This window comes from Carassius gibelio, chromosome B3 (assembly GCF_023724105.1).
Source record: "Carassius gibelio isolate Cgi1373 ecotype wild population from Czech Republic chromosome B3, carGib1.2-hapl.c, whole genome shotgun sequence".
Taxonomy (NCBI): domain Eukaryota; kingdom Metazoa; phylum Chordata; class Actinopteri; order Cypriniformes; family Cyprinidae; genus Carassius; species Carassius gibelio.
In genome coordinates this window covers 28,290,111-28,314,049 of record NC_068398.1, presented here as the reverse complement: position 1 = coordinate 28,314,049, position 23,939 = coordinate 28,290,111, and the positions used below count along the sequence as shown (strand labels likewise).

Sequence of the window (23,939 nt, the reverse complement as noted above, 5' to 3'; positions counted from 1 at the left end):
ACTGTTGTTTATGAAGAGAGATCAGAGTCAGAATTCAGTCAGCGTGCGCTGAACAACGGTACTCTACTGTTTCAGCGTTGACTCATCTGAACGCCTTTGACCATTGCTTTAATAAGTTCAGCATAATATTGTGTGATGTAAAAATACAGAAAAAGAAATATAATGCAACAAATAAGCCCAAATATTAATAAGATGGTGTAACCAGCCTAATAATTATTAATGTAATAAATAATTGCTACTTTGTTTTATTAACAAATATTAACACATTTAACCTGTTGGGACGCCTACGTTGACTATACTATATTACAACCTAATCTAATCTTGACAAACTATATATTGTTGGAAAGGTCTAAGACTCCCAAATATATATTTTACCAATATTTTTTGTTAAAAATTATGTAGGAAAAGTAATAGATTAATTTATGACAAGAGTGCACCCTCAGAAATCTACATTACAAAAGGAGGTTTGACCTTTGTTTAAAAAAAAGACTTCCTCGTTGCCTTTTTCTCTATCACATTTTAGAAATCATCAGAAGTTATATATCACTTGAAAACATAAAATCTAAAAATTCATCCTTTAAAACCCATTTTAAAATCAGACATTACAATACCATGTAAATGGCACATCAAAATCATGTTACAAAATGTTTTCAGTCATGAATTATAAAAATGTAGGTTTGTATCATGCACATTCAAGTCTATCTTCAAAAATGTGAGTGACAGTTAACAGGTTAATCAGCAGAGAGTTCAAATAATTTGTAGTCATGTCATTTTTCTCTTGTTTAGAAAATAGTTTTCAATATTTTTTTTCCAAGTAACTTTGTAGGTAAGATTGATGTAATGCACTATTTATTTTGTGCAAATTGTGTAGAAATGTATAAATGATCTATAAATGAACTATTAATAATATAACTAAGACATACATGCTTATTGCTGATGAGGTCTCCACATCTCCCCTATTTATAGATGATCACCTTTGATGAATTGAAGACCAGGCAAACATCAGAAATCTTGGACCAACGTTCAAAATATTTCAAGACTTTCAACACTTGATGTGTTACTCTGTGCCTCATCACTAATGTCTAGTGCCTTTGTATTCTCAGGAGATCAATCCCTTCAGCACTAATGTATATATGTATGATTGTTTTAATGGAACTGTTAAATCCAGATTTAAGCATTCCCAGCTTTTTTTAGGGCTCAAGCCCGAAGGGGCGAAGAGCCCTATTGTTCTTCTAAGGATTATTCTTCTTATTATTATTTTTTTTATTTTTTATTAAACCTTCCGGGGGTTTTTGGGGGCCTTAACATGCTCAAAAACTCTTGAAAATTGGCACACACATTGGAATCTGCGGCCATCAGGACGCCACAGAGACTAGGACCCGGGCGTGGCACAGGGGCTCTACAGCGCCCCCTGGAACACAGTCAGAAATCTTGAACCATAGCTCACACACACTTTCATGTATTTATATGAAACTCAGTACACTTATAGATTTCATTGAGCCGAACAACTTTCGCACTCTATGTCATAGGCTCCGCCCAACAGGAAGTCAGCTATTCAGGGCTGTTTAAAAAAAGCATGCTCTGGAATTTGAAATACTCCTCTGAGGTTTTCAACCCGTTCGCTATGAAACTCTGTGAACATGATCTCAAGACATTGGGGATGAAAAATTGCGAGGGGATTTTTGATATCTCGAACGGTTTGCCAGTGGCGAGGCGTGGAAATTATGGCTAGAAATAAGAAACAGGAAATGTCTAATAACATCCACATACCTTTCCTGAATTTGATCAAACTTCCTTGGTTTGTTTGTTGTATGATACCGATCGTATATATGTGACTATTAAGAGTCAACATTATAGCGCCACCAACTGGCAGCAGGAAGTGTGTCATTTTCAAAATGCTTTGAATTCAGCATCTTATTTTTACTCTATTTACTTAAAACTTCATCAGAATAATGACAAAACACGGCCGATGTAAATCTGTTGTGGGGATATTGATATCTGATATAGTGTTGCCATGGCAACGTGTCAAACTTGAATGTTCTGTTATGGTGAGTTTGAGGCAGACAACAAGCTCAGATTTACATGAAACTCAAAACACATATCAGTATTAGTGATAGCTAGACAATGGCAAAAGCTTTTAAAAGGGCGTGAAGGAGGCACTCTATAGCGCCACCTTTTGTCAAAAGTGGGGGGGTTAGTTTTAGCTACAGACTCCAAACTTGGTACATAAATTGTTCTTCTCAAGACGGACAACTTTCTAATTCACAGTCATCAGCTACGACCAACAGGAAGTCGGCTATTTTGATTTGAATATTTAAATTGAGCTCTGATTTAATGCATACTCCTCACAGGAAATGTTCACTATACTCACCAAACTTTGTCTACATGTGGAAAAAACATTGAGGAACTTAAATTGCGAGCGGATTTTGGATAGCTTGAACAGTTTTGTCGTGGTGATTTTTTTAAATGACAGTAAAAAGGGAATCATTAATTGTCTTGTATTTTTAAATTGCAGCTTCCAAACACTTAAAAAAAAAATTCATACAGAGATCAAATCATTCTGAGGACATATGCATAGTTTCATGACTTTACAACACTGTATGATTAAAAGAAAATTAAAAAACTGTCAGACATCTCAACTCACTCTGTCCCTCTGTTTGAGGAATGTATGTGTGCTGACTGAGAGTGTGTGTGTCTGTGAGTGGGGGATGGGCATGAGCTGAGTGGCAGACACAATGAGAGAGAGAAAGAGACTTAATCATCTCTTTAATCACCAGAAAAAAAAATGTATTTTAAATTGTTATTTTTTGTTGCTTTTGCTAACATTGCTGTTTTCATTACAGCTTAAGAAATCTCTTAGGCCTTATCCTTTTCTGACAGTTTCAGGAATTAAAAACAAAATTCTAAAAATACTTATTTGTGCTGCAAATAATAATTTCAATGTCATTTGATACCGACCTATTCCATCCTGTGACATGACATTTATCTTAATTTACATAATCTCATGGATGTAACAGTAAAACTGTTCAGCTCACAGATGAAGACTAAGCTGTAATGCAAGCAGAACTTTCACAAATGCTTATAAGTCATTAAAGGATTTTATAACACTGTAAAATAATGTCTAATTTGTTAACATTAGTGAATGCATTGGTAACACTTTATAATAACTGCACTCATTAGTAAATAGTCAGTTCATGCTTTATAAAGTCTTGTCCCAACTTAAATAGTCATTAATAAGCAGCTTATAAATACAGCTATAAATAGCTTGATCTTGGTTTATAAGCACATTTATTAAAAAGGAGAGTAAAGGGTCAGTTATCTTCCTATGAAAAATAAAAAAATGAAAATAAACAAACAACAACACAGATTGATACAGAACTCAGAAATTTTATTGTGGATTTATGATCAAATCAGCCTGTAAATGAATCATACTCCTCCAAGAAGACACAAGTAGTTCACACCAAACTTTTTCAACATGATGCCAATATACTGAAGATGTTAAATTGCGAATGGGTTTAGGATACCTTAAATGGTGTGGCCATAGCGATTTATTAAAGTAACATAAAAAAATACAATAGTTATTTTACTATTTTTAACATTCTTTATTCCAACTCTTCATAATTTTTTATATACGTAGAAGTCATCATTTGAAAGAAGCACAGTAAGTTTCATAGCTTTATCATTTTCAAGAGCCAGCTTAAAATTAAAACTATCATAACATATAAATCAAGCTTGCAATTCTTAGTACCAATAATGGCCACCAGATGGCGCTATATGATTACTTTTAAATAATTATTGTAGAAACAAGTATGATTTAAATCATTTATAGAAATCTTTCAAAGAAAAATAATATGTATTTTACTGATAAAATTACCCTCACTTAATTAGAATAATATGCTGAAGTATTGTGAAATACTGTGTATTAAGAATAATATTTATAGGCTTTATGGACAGATAAGTTTGGAGTGACTCTTGAAGGATCAGCACCACATCCTCTTTTACCACTGTTTATAGAATTTATCTTACAGAACAGGTGAATGAATTTTGGATAGCTTGAATGGTTTTGTCATGGTGATTTTTTGAAATAACAGTAAAAAAGGAACCAGTAAATGTCTTTTATTTTTTTAAGTGCAGCTTCTAAACACTTCAACAAAATGTACACATAGAAGTCATGCTGAGGAAATATGCATAGTTTCATGACTATACAACACTATATGGATGATATAAAATTAAAAAAACTACAATACATCTGATGTCACTCTGTCCCTCTGTCACTGTGGGTAATGTGTGTGTGTGTGTGTGTTTGTGTGTTAAGTGTGTGTGTGTTAAGTGTGTGTGCTGAGTTTGTGTGAATGTGTGGGAGAGGGGATGGGCTTGGTGTCAGAGAGAGAGAGAGAGAGAGAGAGAGAGAGAGAGGGAGGGAGACTTAATCATCTCTTTAATCACCAGCAGAAAAAAAGCAATTTTGTGTTGTTGTTGTTTTTTCATCATTACAGCTTAAGAAATATCTTAGGCCTCAACATCAACTGTTGCTGCTTTATATAGCCTTCTCCCAAAATTAATAGTCATTAGTAAGCATTTTATAAATACAGCTATAATTAAATTGTTCATGGTTTATATGCACATTTATTTTGAGGAGCTTAAAGGCTGTAATCTTCCTAAAAAAAAATAAAAAAATAAAAATAAAAAAAAATAAACAAACACAGAACTCAGAAACATTTATTTCAAGATGCAATAAAAGAAAACTGTACACTACATATACATATATATACAATTGCATAAGTTTATATTTAATTTTTTTTTATCAAGTGTACAGCTAATAATAATAATAATAATAATAATAATAATAATAATAATAATAATGATGCATTTTATTTAAGGCGCCTTTCAAACCACTCAAGGTCACCGTACAACAAGTAACAACAGTAACAATATTAAAACAAAAAATAACAGCAAATAACAATGTCAATAAAAAACCACAATAATATTAGAATAGCACAACATATTGTGGAATACTATATTAAGACTTTATATATAGGCTTTATGAACAGATAGGTTTTGAGAGATGCTTGAAGTACTAGCATCACCTCCTCTTGTACGACGGTTTGAGGAATATATCTTCCAGATAGTACCGCCGCTCCCTATATGCAGAATACGCAGTCTTCGTAGGGCACCAACTCCCAGAGGGGGCACCATCCCAGTAGCTCAAAAAAAATAAAACATGCGCCATTCTCCCATCCGCGCTCGCGACCGCTCGGACATTTGCGGATGAATGTTCGTAATTGATGGATGGACATCTATGCCCGGGTAAAAGACATCAGCAATCCGGCACAGAGAAAAGAAAAATAAAGTAAAAAACAAAACAAAAACAGGCATAAAGTTGGCTTGACATTGGACATTCGAGAGTCTCAAATTTAGGGACCGTCTCTAAAGTTACATGTAATATTGTTATACACTTTTCTAACATCAGTAGCATTTGAAGAGAATGACTTACAGTCATAAAAACAACTGTAATTGTTCATCTAGGTGACAGCTATAATGCACCATTAAATTGAATGTTTGATATTTATTAAAAGTCATATATAAATTATGCTACTTTTTCACATGGGCTCAAAAGCAAATTTGAAGCTCAATAGCATTTGAGGAGAAAGACTTGCAGTCATAAACCAATTGTAATGTGTTCATTTAGGTGTCAGCTACGATGCACAACTTATAAATTTTTTATATATATTAAAATAAAGTGTTACTAAAGTTATATATATTGTTCTGTGTATGTGATTTCAAAGTCTAGACGTGTCGGATTAACCCTTTAACTGCCATATCCCTTAAAATTTGATTGCCAGAGGGTTAATGTAAATGCTTATGCCCGCTGGGCACAGTTTTCCCGATGCCACCGGGGTGGCGTTGCACTGACGGCTTGAGCCCGCCATCGCTGCTTGCAGCTATATTTTTTTTTTTTTTTTTTTTAAAAAGCACTTTCCAAACCCCTTTGGACCCACTATTTAAATCAAAAGTCTTAAAGGTGCCAAAAAATGCACTGAAACAATATTTTAAAACTGTTCTCTGATGTCCCCAGAGTGTGTATGTGAAGTTTTATCTTAAAATACCCAACAGATCATTTTTTATAGCTTCTTGAAAATGCCACTTTTAGGGTATGAGCCATTATTTTTCTAGAACACTTCCATCGAAAATGAAAGTGAACCACCGTGTCCTCAGCGGTCTATGGAGACTCCCATGTTCGTTGGTGCATCCCAACACAACACACTTTTAATGGCTCTTTGGCGCTGACATTGTACCTCCAGCAGCTACAGCAAGAGAACAGTAATGGTGGACCGCAGCTTCTCACTCAGGGCTGTGTATATGCTAAATATACCATAATACCATTATAGACTAGTTGTTTCCACACACCGTGGCCACACAAATGTTCAAATTTTCAGATTTTTGCATTCTATGGCACCTTTAAAGGGGTCCTATTATGCTCTTCTACAAAGTCTTGATTTAGTTTTAGGGTCTGTACTTGAACGGGGCGCTGTTTTGTAGAACAAGTTTACCAAAAATTCAGGATTATGACTTATTTTTACTATGCCTTTAGTTACTATGCCGCCCGAGGTTGGAATCAGCTTCCAGAACAGATCAGATGTGCTAAAGTATTGGTCACATTTAAATCTAGACTCAAAACTCATCTGTTTAACTCTGAATTTATTGAATGAGCACTGTGCGATGTCCGAACTGATTGCACCCTATTTTTACGTATTCGCTGTATGTTATGTAAAATCATTTTCTATTTTTAACTGTTTTAAATTAATTCCATTTTTAAATAATTTCCAAAGTTTAAAATTGCTTGTTTTTATTTTTTTATTTTTTCATGATTAATTTACTTGTTTATTTTAAGCACTTTGAATTACCATTGTGTATGAAATGTGCTATATAAATAAACTTGCCTTGCCTTATTTCCACTTGATTTGGTTACATAAAGCAAAATTACTATAGCTCAAGCTCCTTATGAAATGTGCTGTGATTGGTTAGCTGGGCCAGTAAATGTTGTCTCATATGAAGTTGCCAAATATTTAATGAAATAGGAGTATGTTTATCTGATCCAAGAGATGCATGTATGTATGAAGTTGGCGTAAGGCATCTATTGTCTCATAGAGTATCAGCTGATTTCAATCAAGGCCTGAATCTTTTGAACAAAAATAAAAAGCTGAATGATAAAATATAAACATGTTTTTATTTGATGTATTAGTGTGTATATACAGTTACTAAATAAAAGGGAACCTGTACATCATACATTTTTGTTCCATGCTGTCCTGAATAAAATATTTTACAAAACAGATGTCTAGTCCCGAAACAAAACAATTTATGAGCTTATTTAAATTATACTGTTGAAAATCTTACATTTTTATTTCGTTATTGAAACTGTTTTCACATCAGTTCTCAAATCATTGTGTCGCTGCTGGATATAGAGTTCAAATATCTGGGAGATTCTGGTCAAAGACTGAGCAGGACCTCAGATCTCTAAAAAAAGTGAGTAATTTAAGAAAAATAGACACTTGTGAACAATTAACATAAAACATAAAAACAGTCATGGATCATCAGACAGTCTTCTCTTTTTTTTTTTAATCAACTACTATTTTGTGAAGTAAAAAAATTTAATGGGGCTGCCCTGAATGTAAAAGATTAAATGCAATTTGTACGATATCTCTTTATATTTTGCAGTTAGATTTTAATGTAAACTTATGACTACAATGCACTTTCAGTGATTACTTATTTTTGTATTGTAATAAACGTTATAGATTTTAAAATATCTTTAATTTAAAATATTTGATCATATCCCCCAACATAAGCCATATAACCGTAGAGTTTGGGATTACAAAATCTGAGAGAGACCTGCAGCCTTCTGCAGACATAAACTACTGTGACACTTCTGCAAAATCACAATTAATGTAATGAATGAGACTCATTTTCACATTTTAGCACTGATGTGATTCAAGTTTGAGCAAGTTCTATTTAATTGATCCTGCCTTTTAAAGTTTGTTTGAAAAGCAATTAATTAAACCAGACCAAATTAGGCTCCTATAACCCCTGTTTATATTCACTTGCTGTTTTCCTACAGATCCATTTATGGGTGTTTAACATTTATTCTAGACTTGTATCAGATTTAGTTTCTTTTATCCTCGATGCTGTTCAGTCGATAAACAGCTGTCCTTCACCTCTTGGTGGCGATGCTGTGTCCTTTCAACCGAAAAGAGACCAAAGAAGAAGAAACGCGCGGGAAAAGAGTCGCTTCTCAGCAGCGTGTTCATCTCTCTCTTCAGGAATTATTAAATCAACTGATATTTAATCAGTATAATGGAGATACTGGTTCCAACACCCACGAAAAGATGTCGTCGATTAAAGCGATTTAAACAGGAAGGCGATTTGCCAAAAGAAAAAAGAAAAAGAAATAGTGAAGCTCATTCATTTCCTTCATGCAACAGAGAGCAGAGTTTAAGTGAGGAGGATTTTGAAAGGTAAGCATTTCTTTAAAATAACCTAGTGAATGTGTTTTCCATTATTATGTTTATTAAGTTAGACAAGTAAGATAATATATTTTTTATGAAACATTTAATTGATTTAAAAAATTACTTTTTTTTCCAATTTGCAGCAGATTTAAAAACGAAAAAAAAAGACATAATATACGTTTTTAAACACATTTTAAACGCATATTAAATTGCCCATTTTAATGAATGAATGGCATTTTACACTGTAACTGCACATGGCTTGGTTTATTTTTATTTATTTATTTTTTGCCGCCTCAACAGTAACTGGACGGGTTGCGGAAGCGTGCTGCTTTCTGTTAGCCAATAAAAACACATCCTCGCGGTGTGTGTCGTCAGTACTCGTGCACGACGGCTGTCACCCAGTGTAACGCGCCTCGGGGTTGCCATGTACCTTAAATAAACCGCGCGTGCACCTAGAAATAAAAAACGGAGAACATTCATATCAATGGGGTATGGATCGGGACTGTTAAGAGATAAAAACGCAGGAAACTAAAGCGGAAATATGATATGGTAACATTGATAACGACTCGATGCAGAGTGTAGTTTGATTTCATAAAGAGACGCGCATGTCAACACGCCTGACGTCATAAACCCGGTTTCTGAATTTCAAGTTTGCCGCGAGAAGGATTCGTGTAGTTTTCACCAGTGTGAACAAAGTTTTTGACGGATACATGAACACACTGATGGCTACACCAAACTCCAGCACGGGAAGCGGCTCCAGAGGTGATGAACACTTTTATTATTAAACTATTTGACTTCGGTGTGTTTTTAAACCGCTCGGATGTGTGTAGCGGCGCGCGCTGAACCTGTTTCCTACCTCGACGAGACTCTCCGGGATTAATTTAATGTAACTCGGGTGAAATTAATCAAGTTATCATTCATTATAAAGATCTCGGTGCTGATGGTGGAGACTCACGGTGTTAAATACAGAATAACATCGAAATATAAGTAATCTGTGGACATTAGCGAACAAACGTCTCGAGTTAGCTGCGCCAGAAATTACACGACGCTTTTCTGATGCTTTCGGTTAAACAGAAGTGATTGTAAGCTAGTCAGTGTCTAGTTTGATCGCATTTTAAACATGTTTAGCACTGAGAAGTGCTCGTTCACGCAGTGATCGTGAATCTGATGTGATCTTGTGGCAGGTGTGATATTTGAGTGTGTGTGGAGGCCTCTGAGAAGAGTCTGGAGACTCCTGCGCTGCTGTGGACCTGATCAACCTGGTGTGTATCTGAAACACTTACAGTTTATCACTTGAAGACGATTACTAATGTTATAATCTGGTGTGTGTCTGAAACACTTACAGTATATCACTTGAAGACATTTACTGATGTTATAATCTGGTGTGTATCTGAAACACTTACAGTATATCACTTGAAGACATTTACTGATGTTATAATCTGGTGTGAGTCTGAAACACTTACAGTTTATCACTTGAAGACGATTACTGATGTTATAATCTGGTGTGTGTCTGAAACACTTACAGTATATCACTTGAAGACATTTACTGATGTTATAATCTGGTGTGTATCTGAAACACTTACAGTTTATCACTTGAAGACATTTACTGATGTTATAATCTGGTGTGAGTCTGAAACACTTACAGTTTATCACTTGAAGACGATTACTGATGTTATAATCTGGTGTGTGTCTGAAACACTTACAGTTTATCACTTGAAGACATTTACTGATGTTATAATCTGGTGTGTGTCTGAAACACTTACAGTTTATCACTTGAAGACGATTACTGATGTTATAATCTGATGTGTGTCTGAAACACTTACAGTTTATCACTTGAAGACATTTACTGATGTTATAATCTGGTGTGTGTCTGAAACACTTACAGTTTATCACTTGAAGACATTTACTGATGTTATAATCTGGTGTGAGTCTGAAACACTTACAGTTTATCACTTGAAGACGATTACTGATGTTATAATCTGATGTGTGTCTGAAACACTTACAGTTTATCACTTGAAGACATTTACTGATGTTATAATCTGGTGTGTGTCTGAAACACTTACAGTATATCACTTGAAGACGATTACTGATGTTATAATCTGGTGTGTGTCTGAAACACTTACAGTTTATCACTTGAAGACATTTACTGATGTTATAATCTGGTGTGTGTCTGAAACACTTACAGTATATCACTTGAAGACGATTACTGATGTTATAATCTGGTGTGTGTCTGAAACACTTACAGTTTATCACTTGAAGACGATTACTGATGTTATAATCTGGTGTGTGTCTGAAACACTTACAGTTTATCACTTGAAGACGATTACTGATGTTATAATCTGGTGTGTGTCTGAAACACTTACAGTTTATCACTTGAAGACGATTACTGATGTTATAATCTGGTGTGTGTCTGAAACACTTACAGTTTATCACTTGAAGACGATTACTGATGTTATAATCTGATGTGTGTCTGAAACACTTACAGTTTATCACTTGAAGACATTTACTGATGTTATAATCTGGTGTGTGTCTGAAACACTTACAGTTTATCACTTGAAGACATTTACTGATGTTATAATCTGGTGTGTGTCTGAAACACTTACAGTATATCACTTGAAGACGATTACTGATGTTATAATCTGGTGTGTGTCTGAAACACTTACAGTATATCACTTGAAGACGATTACTGATGTTATAATCTGGTGTGTGTCTGAAACACTTACAGTATATCACTTGAAGACGATTACTGATGTTATAATCTGGTGTGTGTCTGAAACACTTACAGTATATCACTTGAAGACGATTACTGATGTTATAATCTGGTGTGTGTCTGAAACACTTACAGTTTATCACTTGAAGACGATTACTGATGTTATAATCTGGTGTGTGTCTGAAACACTTACAGTTTATCACTTGAAGACGATTACTGATGTTATAATCTGGTGTGTGTCTGAAACACTTACAGTATATCACTTGAAGACGATTACTGATGTTATAATCTGGTGTGTGTCTGAAACACTTACAGTATATCACTTGAAGACATTTACTGATGTTATAATCTGGTGTGTGTCTGAAACACTTACAGTATATCACTTGAAGACATTTACTGATGTTATAATCTGGTGTGTGTCTGAAACACTTACAGTATATCACTTGAAGACGATTACTGATGTTATAATCTGGTGTGTATCTGAAACACTTAGTTTATCACTTGAAGACGATTACTGATGTTATAATCTGGTGTGTGTCTGAAACACTTACAGTATATCACTTGAAGACATTTACTGATGTTATAATCTGGTGTGTGTCTGAAACACTTACAGTTTATCACTTGAAGACATTTACTGATGTTATAATCTGGTGTGTGTCTGAAACACTTACAGTATATCACTTGAAGACATTTACTGATGTTATAATCTGGTGTGTGTCTGAAACACTTACAGTATATCACTTGAAGACGATTACTGATGTTATAATCTGGTGTGTGTCTGAAACACTTACAGTATATCACTTGAAGACGATTACTGATGTTATAATCTGGTGTGTATCTGAAACACTTACAGTATATCACTTGAAGACATTTACTGATGTTATAATCTGGTGTGTGTCTGAAACACTTACAGTATATCACTTGAAGACGATTACTGATGTTATAATCTGGTGTGTGTCTGAAACACTTACAGTTTATCACTTGAAGACGATTACTGATGTTATAATCTGGTGTGTGTCTGAAACACTTACAGTATATCACTTGAAGACGATTACTGATGTTATAATCTGGTGTGTGTCTGAAACACTTACAGTTTATCACTTGAAGACGATTACTAATGTTATAATCTGGTGTGTGTCTGAAACACTTACAGTATATCACTTGAAGACATTTACTGATGTTATAATCTGTTGTGTGTCTGAAACACTTACAGTTTATCACTTGAAGACGATTACTGATGTTATAATCTGGTGTGTGTCTGAAACACATTATATTAACTAATATTATAATGCATACTCATGCATCAATAGAAAATATGAATTTATATGAAACTTATTCTTTATTAACCGTGGCAAAAATAATTTCTCTGTATTTATCAGAAATCAAACTTTCAGTGGAAGAAACCTCTCCACATTTTAGTGGCCGTAGTTCTGTCCGTCCGTGGTGAAGATCCTCAAGCTGTTTACCTTCACCGAGCTGAGGTAAGATACAAACTGATTTTATTTGCTTGCAGAATTGTGGTAATGTGTATTTATCGCTAGGACAGTGCTTGTGAAACCTGTGAATACCCCACCATTTCGGATGTTTTCTTTCTCATCTGAAGCCGGATGCACACGTCATTTTAATAGTCCTTTATGATAGTTGCTCGTCAGACTGTACGAACATGATGATCATGTCACACTGTGGGATCTCAGTTTTCATTATCGTCACACATGCACGCACGTATAGGCTACACCCATAAATCGAGAGTGAAGGACAACTTTCACGATTTCAATCTTTGATAGCAAACTGTTTAGTTCATTAGGGGATACCTATCTTAACTCAAGCCATAATGATTGAAACACGCTGAAACAATTTAACGTAATAAACATAATGGATATAAGTCTATCAAATACCATAAAGCATCTGCTCATAAAGCTAGAACATTTCCATAAAAAAAAAAGAACCTCTAAAGGTAATAAATGAGGGATGGGTAGAATCGATGGCTATTCATCTGGGATAATGAACGCGATCTTGCGTAGCCTGTCAGTAATCTATGGCTCTGTCTATTAAATGTCGCTCTATTTGAAAGCAGGTGATGGTGATTTAGTGGTAATCACGGAATTAGATTTACTGACCAGATGCGCATGATCATATCGTTCGATATATCGCCCAGCCCTAATTTCAACACTTTCTCTCGTATTAATATCTTTGGGTAATTATACTGTATTACATTGCGTGCATCAGGGAGCCATTATTAATATGCGCGGCATTGAAATCACTTTTGAATGCGTGCTTGCTTTACTTTCGATATTCGCGATAAAAAACACTTGGAGTAGCACTTGGCAGAACTTACCACTATTGTTGTCACGGAACCAAAATTTCATTATTCTGTTTCGATACCAGTGAAAATCCACGATTCTCGTTACCAAAGCAAAACACAAAAATATTCTAATAAAAAAAAAAAAAAAACACTTTTTAATAACTAAAAATAAAACCAATGCCATTATTTGTACTTATTTACAATTGTGTTTAAAGTTTTTCTACAAGTAATTATGAAAAACAGTAAACAAGTTTCACCCAACTTTAATTTCTTTTAATTTATGAAATTTAAACATTTAATTTTTTTGGTAAATAAAGGGTATTTGCTATTTAAATTAAAACATGGAAGAAATATTGTGTGATTTTCTTTAAAATTTCCTTTGGTTTTAATCAAATGAATCTGTCAAATGCTTGTGAAGTGACTGGTTCTAGTGATGTTGTTGATGTATTTATGTCCTCATTGAGACGGCAGATGCTGAAATTACTGCAAGCTTCAGGCTTCAGTATATGTAGTAAACAAACCCACACGTCTCTGCCATTCATTCATACACAGAGACTCGCAGAACATATTAAAATGTTCATATTAAAACAACACTAGTTCATATTAAAATGTTAGTTTCATTTTCATGACTGGATTTTGAGATTCCGTCCTCGTTTTCTGCTTCATGGAAATCATAGCGCTGTATTCGTCAAGAACCAGGTTGACCGGGTACTCGGTACCACCAGTACTTAAAGAAATCTGCTACCATCACATTTTCATTTTTTTAGTACCGACTTGGTACTGAAGTACCGGTCATTTGACAACACTTTTGAACTTTTATGTACAGTATTGTAACAGGCCACCGCTAGTGATCTAATCATGTGCCTTTAGTGGCTCCGCAGAATGCGTTATTCATTTTCCGTGCCTTCCTTAATACAGATTCAGCACATCTCTTACCCTGTCGGGGGTGTTGATGAGCCACACAGAACTCCTATTTGACATCGTCTAAAGTAACCGTTATTTGCCAAATGCATGTCTATATTGTTATACCCTACATACTTATACCCTCTGCTAACATGAACAAATCACCACCACATCAGCACCAAAAACATGGGGAATTGTTTTTAGACCATAATCGCACAACCTATTTGATATTCTATCATTAATTCAACTAATCGAATGTTAGGACATCATGACCCATCCCTATTACCTACATACCTGTTTTACCTACATACCAAAACAAAAATGGACCGGCTGCTATGAAAACAACTCCAGAATGAGCTTCAAAGAACCAAACAATCCAAGATCATGCCAAATCATCAACAATCAAATCCAGCTAACTGTGTTAGCAATATACGAAGGTCACAAAAAAAGTAACTTCAAACACTCGACTATGTTATCAAGTTAATTTGGAGAAAAACCATGCCAATAAATGATATCTGTGTTGGACAACAGGTTTGTAAACCGGTGTATACGCATGCGAGACAAGCTATCACAAATCTCTATTGGTGTGGATTCTAATAAAGTTGTCGTTCTTGGTTTGAATGGTTTTTTACCTGTTAAATGTCAACCCGTCCCGTATACGGGACACCTACGTTGACTATACTATATTACAATCAAATTTAATCTAATCTTGACAAACTATATATCGTTGGAAAAGTTTAAGACTCCCAAATATATATTTTACCAATATTTTTTGTTAAAAATTATGTAGGAAAAGTAATAGATCACTTTATGACAAGAGTGCACCCTCAGAAATCTACATTACAAAATGAGCTTTGACCTTTGTTTAAAAAAAAAGACTTCCTCGTTGCCTTTTTCTCTATCACATTTTAGAAATCATCAGAAGTTATATATAACTTGAAAACATAAAATCTCAAAATTCATCCTTCAAAACCCATTTTAAAATCAGTCATTGCATTACCATGTAAATGGTACATCAAAATCATGTTACAATGTTTTCAGTCATGAATTATAAAAATGTAGGTTTGTATCATGCACATTCAAGTCTATCTTAAAAAACGTGAGTGACAGTTATCAGGTTAAGGTACACATGCTTATTGCTCATGACCTCTTCACCTCTTTCCTATGTAGATGATAATTTTGAATGAACTGCTGTCCAGCCAGACAACAGAGTTCTTGGACCTAGTTTTAAACCCAAGCTTAAATACTGAGAAGATGGATATACTTCCTCTTAAATCATCTGCCCTGCTGTACAACTTGTCCACTTGACCGCCACACTGACATGGAATGGATTTCTACTTCCAGAATGTAATGTGTAACAACCAAGGTACTTTGTCATTACTGCCTACTCAGGGGATTACACTTTGCGCAAGCTTCTCATTGGTTGTCACCTCAAACCTCTGGACACCATGATCTTCTTTTTTGTCAAACTGACAAAGACAGTAGTGCGCAAACAGACCTAAGTTGGTTGGTTTAAGTCCATGAAAGGATGCATTAGATCTTTAGCTGGCCAACTTGAACATAATGAAGCACTATACCAATGAAGTGTCCTTAGATTTTAGACCGGTACTGTTGTTTTAAGTATTGTCTAAAAGCTGTGCATAAATATTTTTATACATAAATCATGATCCATCCATAGCATAATTTGTTTTTTTTTTTTTTTTTTAAATTTGCAAAGTTTTTGCACTAACTTTGTTTGCTCTCAGATGAGAATGCACCTCTACAAAACAAGGAGAGGTTGATATTCATTATGAATCTGGCAAGAATTTTGTGTGAACTTTATGCACTAAAAAATTATTAGTGACTGTGGCCTTATATCTTTTGATCTGTTTCCATTATGTTCTGTGCTGGTCAGTTCTCCCCAAGGGAGTTAATGATTGTATCTAGTACTTCTAATGGTTTCTCACAATGGATTGTACCAATGTTGATGGATATTTCATGCTGTTTTTCTTGAACCTCTTAAGCCCGAAACACACTGCATGATTTCATTATTTCTCTAAGAGCACTGCATGTCACACTATGTGACATGGATCTAATAAACTTGGCTACGATGTGTGTAGACTGTACGATGATGACCCCGATGCATTGCGATGATCATGCTGAATTTGACACTTGTCAGAAAACTATCATAGGCCGATTAGGAGCCAGGATCACTGAAATCACCAAGATTGTTTCACGATGCCAATCATTTGTCTGGGACAGCTGAAAATCGTGCAGTGTTTCGGACTTGAAAGGGGATAGTTCAGCAAAAAGTGAGAGAATTTTGGCTAAATTGTTCCTTCAGGCAGAGGCTTATCACTCAGAGCATGACGGTTTGCAGTCAGGAGTGGGAATGTCATTTGTAATAGGCCTATGTGGAGATACAATTAGGTGCATGATATGATCATTGTTGATGCACTCTCTACCTTACTTTGTGCTAAATTTCAACCAAGTTAGGAACTGAAGAGATTACTATATTTGGCTCTCTTGACTCAGACAAGGTTAAAATCATCAGTTTAGTGTAAATTAGCAATATTGTGTGTTTTCATGTCTCTTGATGGTAGTGACAACTTGAGTGTTTGGAAGAGGTTTGTTTGAACAGAACACTGGTTATTTTGTTTAATTTGGCACCCAAAATGTGACGAGCACAATAATGCTGTTGTGACTCTTATCTTCATAACAGGAAGGAAACTCGGCCGCTTGTAATTTTTTAGTAAAACTTAAGTTCTTAAGTTCATTTGATCAGTTGACAAACCCTGTCCCCTACAGGTTTTTGCTAAATTGTGCTGCTGCCTTAGTTATTTAGATTTTTGTAAAGAAAAGTTGACAACCACTGTTTGTATGATGTTGCAGACCTGCCAACCTATACGCATTTTGCGTACCTGCTACACATTTTCACCTTAAAGCATGCTGGTACGATTTGTCACTCTAAACTACGCAAAAAATCTAGTGACACCTCACTACTCCACGCGCAGTATTCAAAACAAGCAACAGAAAAAGGTGGAGTTCAAACAATCATAGCGGGGTTTTTTTGTTTTGCATTTCAGTAATTTCTGCTTTTTATTTCTCTCCTAGTAGCCTATAGTTTATAGTTTCAAATCAATGCGGCTTGTGCTTGCTTCTCTCTGACAGAAAGGCTGCGTGTGAGGCTGAAAGAGACGCACTGTTTAATGTGTTTGGAATGTGCTGTTTTCCTTAATGCATAACGTACATTTCACAGGTATATTATCCATCTGTAAATGTAAAAAACAAAACAATGGAAAATTTCCATTTTGCTGTCAGAAGTGCATGAGTTTCTGCTTTAGCGATTCTCCGCTTATCTCCACAGATTTAATATAGAACAAGCGCAGTTTTGTTGAAATATTTGTAGTTGACAATAAATGTGACGCATGTAGAATTGTAAACCTACAAGGAAGTGTATTTGTATAAAAGCACTAAATGTAAAGTGTAATGGGGTTAATCAGAATGGCCTTTTTACTCAATAAATCTGTGATTTTATTTTCATTTTTAGTTTAGTAACTTTAACTTCTGCTTTAAACATTTTTATTTTTTATTTTTTATTTTTTATTTTTAGATTGCAATGTTACAATGTAATGTTATTTTAACCCAATTTTTGGACGTAATGCTACATTCACTGTAGGCAATTTTTTTAATCCAAATCCAAAATACCAAGAGATATAGGCTACCGTATAGCGCAAATCAGCCAAAAAATATGTAGATATGAATTTTGCTCATATTGCCCAGCCCTGTGCAGAGGTGTAGTGGAGTTTTAATGAAAGTGTTGGTTTTTTTTTTTTTTTTTTTTTTTTATTAACCCATATCCCCCTGCACGCCTGACCACCCGCCACGCTGATGGTACTCAAAAATGAAAAAGTCCAAGGTTGGCAGGTCTGAATTTGTTAAATATTTAAGGTAATATGAGTGTATTTACTGTAAAAAAAAAAAAAAAAAAAAAAAAAACATTGGATAAATGCAATTCTGTTTGTTATTTGTTTGTTTCACAACGCAACATGTTGCTGTTATCACACACAGCCTGAATGTTTGTTGTGAACTAATAAACTTACATGATCTAAATCCATTTTGCTGTGTATTTATATTGCACTAGAAGTTGTGTAGTATAGGCAAACAAGCATCAATTATTTTAACAGGCTTGTCTCAAGTCATGTATGCTATAGTATATACAAGTAGAAGTTACAGAAAAGATATTAATGCAAATATTAATGCAAAATGTAATTCTGTAGATAGATAAATTTTCTGAACAATACTGTATACATTTACCTTTACTTTTACTCTCAATACCTTAGGTATTTTGCAAGATAATACTTTTACTTAACGAATAGTTCAGCCAAAAATTAAAGTTCTGTAATCATTTACTCACCCTCAAGTTGTTCCAGGTTTGGAATTTACATTTTTGGGTGCTCTATCCCTTTAACTAAGGTTTTAAATTTGACTAGTAGTTTTCCCCCAATATGGTAGTTACTAAATGTAGTTTACTAAAGTATGTCAATATTTCTTCTGCTGATTACATCGTCATAACTCTAAACAGACCCCTGTACTGCAGGATAAAGCTGAATGTGCCAGTGCTGGACAGGGTTTAATGGTTTTGGGCTGAGCAGGGAGACCCTGACAGTGCTGCTGGGTCTTCTGAGAAGTGAATGGGTGCCACAATCCAGACCCTGGTGTTTCTCTTCTGTCTGTCAGTGGTACATCATACAGAGTGGTCTCCAGAGAGTTTGACGTGCCTCGTTCCACTGTCCACCATTGTCCTCCGAGTCTCTGAGGAGGTGCTGGGCTTTCACCAAGAGATTCACCTCCTGTCCCCAGAACACATGGAGGCAGGGCTGGGCTTAAAACGGATGTTTTTCTGATATTAAACCTAAGCTTGTAAATAGTTGTAAAAAGAACTTTCAGTAATGTATAGCATTTTTTTTAAATATGTAAAAAAAAAAAAATATATATATATATATATATATATATATATATATATATATATATATATATATATATATACAGGACAAAAAAAAACCAAATGTATAGAAGAAAGTTTTGGAAAGAATTAAAAGCTGCATGAAAAAAAAATACAATGTACATTGTTTCTTCTCTTTTATTTGCACGTGAATATGCAAAACAAGTACTCAAAGTACTCCGGCTCATTTACAAATAAATTACTCTACAAAAATGAATAATTAACTTATTTCATTTTTTACTTGCATAACAAAAACAAACTACAGAAATTAGGTTGTTTCATTGACAATATGACATTTAAAAAAAGATGTGATCGAGAATGGCTAAAAAAGTAATGTATTTGTTAACCATTCTCTCCCTGCTTTCCTCTTTGCTGTCCCTGAGTAGCTTCACCAGCTTCCACTCACTCCTTCACCTGTCCCAGGACACTCTTCTCACCTTTGTTCACCCCCCAGAGCCGTGTGAGACACCTTTTCAATGGATGCACTTTATATTTACTTCTCATGGACCAATGCAGTGCAAACCCCCGTGGCATCAAACGGCTTGAAAGATCAAAGACAATTTTTAAAATAACTCCAACCAAATTTGTCTGAAAGAAGAAAGTCATATACACCTATGATGAATTCAGGGTGAGTAATTTATGGCTTAATTTTCATTTTTGCCTGAACTAATCCTTTTAATAATCATCAGTAAGTTGTTTGGTAAAAAATGTTTTAGCAGGCGTCTTCTGTTTCAGATTTTTGTATTACATCACATATAGTGAGTGGATTCATGGCAGCATTGATAAAGCACAAATTCCTCACACCTTCAGCACTCATTCATCCCTATATAAAAGCTTTACTACCACTGAACGTCACTGTGGCTACTGAGCACTTCTCACTGTACTCCTCCTCCAGCAAGACCAGAACATGTTGGATGCATTTGGATCCGAAAGATTTCCTTGGTCTCTTGAGACCAAAGTATGGATTCCCTGAAGTCTCTATTTTGTAAATATGAGCCTTGGAAGAGATTAAATTATTTTATTTTTCTTAGGTTAGTGGTGACAACAACCATGCGGCTCTTCTGCAGGCTGCATCATTCTCTGTGATGAAGTGTCACTCTTTTACCCCTCTCATTTCACATTATTAGGAAGGCTATTCCAGAGTTTGGGAGCCAAATGCAAAAAAGCTCTACCTCCTTTAGCAAAGTCCACTAAAGGAGGTAGAGCTTTTTTCGCATTTGGTTCCCAAACTCTGGAATAGCCTTCCTGATAATGTTCGGGGGTTCAGACACACTCTCTCTTTTTAAAGCTAGATTAAAAATAAATCTCTTTCGCCAAGCATTCGAATAATGTATATCTTAAATTGTGAGTGTAGTTGCATCTGATCAAATGTGCATTATTATTCATTATCTTTGGTTAAACTAATTAATTTTACTTGGTTGGAACAGCAGCTATGCTAATAATGTCTCTATTTGTTTCTCTGTTTTATCTTGTAAATTATACTCAGAGATAAGTTCTTCAGTGTCTTCAGTTTTATTGAGTGTTCAGTATAATCATCTTACATAATCATAATTACACAAATTAATCAATCAGATAAATAAATACATAAATAAATAATCAAATACATTTAATAAATAAATAAATAAATCTACGACCAACTACTCAGAATAATTTACAGAATGACGTCAGGTTAAGCGTGAGTTTAAGAACAAGCAGGAGCTCCTTTCGAACCACCTCCCACGCGCACACACTGTAGTCCTGAAAGAGGAGAAAAGAAGCAATTATTCATAACCCATGGGCTTGAATGACAATATTTTGTTACAGTGATATGTAAACCATATTTTACGCATGCTGTACAATGAGGTCTGGTACCTTGTTTCTGAGGAGAGAGGCCAGTTTATCAAAGTAGGTTTTCAGAGCATCTCCTGTTGTGGGAAGATCATCCACGGGTCGCTCGTGCTTTCTCCCCATAATCTACACATGGTTGAGAAATGTGAGATTACAGGCATGTTCATATATTCTTCTGTGAAATTATATGAAAATATATGATTCCCTTACACATAAACGATAAACTATGTTCTGGAAATCCTCCACTTTCTTCTGGTTCCAGGATTCTGGATGACTGTCGTTAGCAAACAGGTAGTCAATGTGCTCCATGATTTTATACCCTGCCTTTGCTACACCAATGTTCTGCAAAGAAACATATATAACATAGAAAACATTATATACCCGCTCTCCTTCATCATTCTGGGTTCTAGCAAGTATCCTAGTATTCAATCTAATATGATGGAAAGACTAGTCTTGATGTGTTGCTAGTTCACCTGATTGGAGTCGTTTGATTGCAGTGCAGATGTCGGGAAGCTTATTTTAACATTTTCTTTTAAACATTCACGAGGAAAAAGCCCTCCCTGTAAGAAAAGACACGACACAGGTTAAGATATAGTTTAATATGTATACAGGTAAAGGAATGAAAAGCAACCAAAGATAAATAAATAAATAACTTACCATATTCTCAAGTAGACTGTGAGTTGTTTCCACGAGATCCATCTGCTTGCATTTTGTTGGCATTGAACAAATTTGGGCGAAAAACAGAAACGGACACAGCAGAGCGATACATTTCCAAAGTGCCATTGTAGATGTGTGAGACAAGAAAAAACAAAGATCAGAAAAAGTGCTGAAAGTCAAAAACTAAAGAGCTGTCAAATAGCACTCGGTCTCCTGATATTACTGAAGACATGGACCAAAATTATCAGTTTTATACTGAATCTGAATCTGAATGATGAATGAAAATTAAATCAGGACTTTTTTTTTTTTTTTTGTAAACGGCATTGCGCCTCTCTTTCACTTTCAGCCAGAAAGTGTTCATGACGTTTAATTCTGAACAATATATTTCATTTTCTGAAACCTGTCGATCTTCGTTTTGTGAAATGCTTTGAGGGAAAAGTGTGATTATGTTTTATTTATTTAATATAAATGCCATGTTTCGATCGTTTGTTATTTGTTATATAATGCGTCTATCGAGTACGATGTTGTCCTAAATAATCTTGTATCTAAATAATCTCAAGTGTCAATTAATTCGTTTTTTGGAAATAAATATGATTACTTTAGATATTTCTTGTGAGTCAAATAAACAAAAACTGTAGCAAAATAATGGGAGAAAGTTTGCGAGTCTCACAAGAACAAAATAATAACAACAATAATAACAATAACAATAATAATAATAATAATAAAAAGATAGCGTTTTTGCCTTGAATGTCTAAATGATTTAACTATAAATTACTATAAACCACAGTATTTTCATGACTCTGATTAAACATTGGTAAAGATCTGTCCTCAGTGTTTTCACTTTTCATTCGCAACTCGAAACTCGAAAGTCCCAACTCTTTTTATGAATGAACGGTTGGTTTTTTTCTTTCTTTCATAAAACTGATAAGAGGAAATCATTTTTAATTATTATTATCACAACCTGAGGGTCTGGAGGAGGGTTTATTTTAACAGAATACTGGTTATTTTGTTTGATTTAGCCCACAAAATGTGACGAGCACAATAATGCTGTTGTGACTCTTATCTTCATAACAGAAAGGAAACTCGGCCGCTTGTAATTTTTTAGTAAAACTTAATTTCTTAAGAAGTTCATTTGATCAGTTGACAACCCCTGTCTCCTACAGGTTTTTGCTAAATTGTTCCGCCTTTTGCTTATTTATTTAGAATTCAGTAAAGAAAAGTTGACAAGCACTGTTTGTATGAAGTTGTTAAGCATTTAAGTAAATATTAGTACATTTAATGTTATAAAAGAGATATATGAAAGCAATTCTGTGATATGTGGTACATATTCAGCTATCACACAGCCTGAAAGTTGTGAACTAATAAACTTACATGATCTAAATCCATTTTGCTGTGTATTTATATTGCACTAGAAGTTGTGTAGTATAGGCAAACAAGCATCAATTATTTTAACAGGCTTGTTATATGCTATAGTATATACAAGCAGAAGTTACAGAAAAGACAAAATATATCATAACTTACTGCAATTCTTCAGTATAGAGATTAATGCCTCATCTGAATAACGCTCCTTTTTACAGGGGCTGGTTTAATCTTCATCGAAAGGTTGCCTATTTTTACAATGAAGTCTGATTCATTATACTACAGCTGTCCCAAAGTTGAGTGTGCACACCTAAAGGACCAGGCCTCCGAAGTGCATGAAGGATGCTCCGCCTTCGCAGGATTTCCAGGATTGACTCCAGAGTTTCCCGATTCGTGCTCTGTTGCTAGTTACAGTGTAAGAGGAGAGCTGAAGAGAGCACAGTCCTGCCAGGATAGGTGGAGCCAGAACTGATGAGAATTGTTTTTATGTTTTTATTGGAGGAGACGGTGATGTACCTCAGGCTTGGCAAGAACAAGGCCAGGTAAGTTACACTGGTTTACAACTTTAAATGTAGGAATTGGCTTGGAGCTTACTTGAATAATGAAAAACTACAAAATACACACACACACACACACACACACATAGCAGTACAAATGCTGAGTGATATCTTACAAAGGTGCGGTTTTATATAGTTT

The 23,939-nt window shown here is 34.8% G+C and overlaps 2 protein-coding genes across 2 annotated transcripts in view; one reads left to right on the top strand and one right to left on the bottom strand.

Annotated features, from left to right (window-relative positions):
* Positions 1-14,271, top strand: part of hmox1a (heme oxygenase 1a) — a 76,456-nt gene extending 62,185 nt beyond the window's left edge. The window contains exon 8 of the mRNA XM_052549876.1: positions 14,260-14,271. The gene's annotated coding sequence lies outside the window, so the exon portion shown is untranslated. The remainder of the gene's footprint in view (positions 1-14,259) is intronic.
* Positions 14,272-20,996: 6,725 nt separating this feature from the next.
* On the bottom strand, positions 20,997-22,113 carry LOC127953847 (interferon alpha-17-like). Its single transcript, XM_052553181.1, has 5 exons — positions 21,885-22,113; positions 21,701-21,787; positions 21,438-21,569; positions 21,252-21,353; positions 20,997-21,137 (listed from the first exon to the last, which is right to left on the bottom strand). The coding sequence occupies exons 1-5, from the start codon at positions 22,008-22,010 to the stop codon at positions 21,042-21,044; spliced, it is 543 nt and encodes a 180-aa protein (XP_052409141.1). The 5' UTR covers positions 22,011-22,113; the 3' UTR covers positions 20,997-21,041.
* Positions 22,114-23,939: the final 1,826 nt, after the last annotated feature.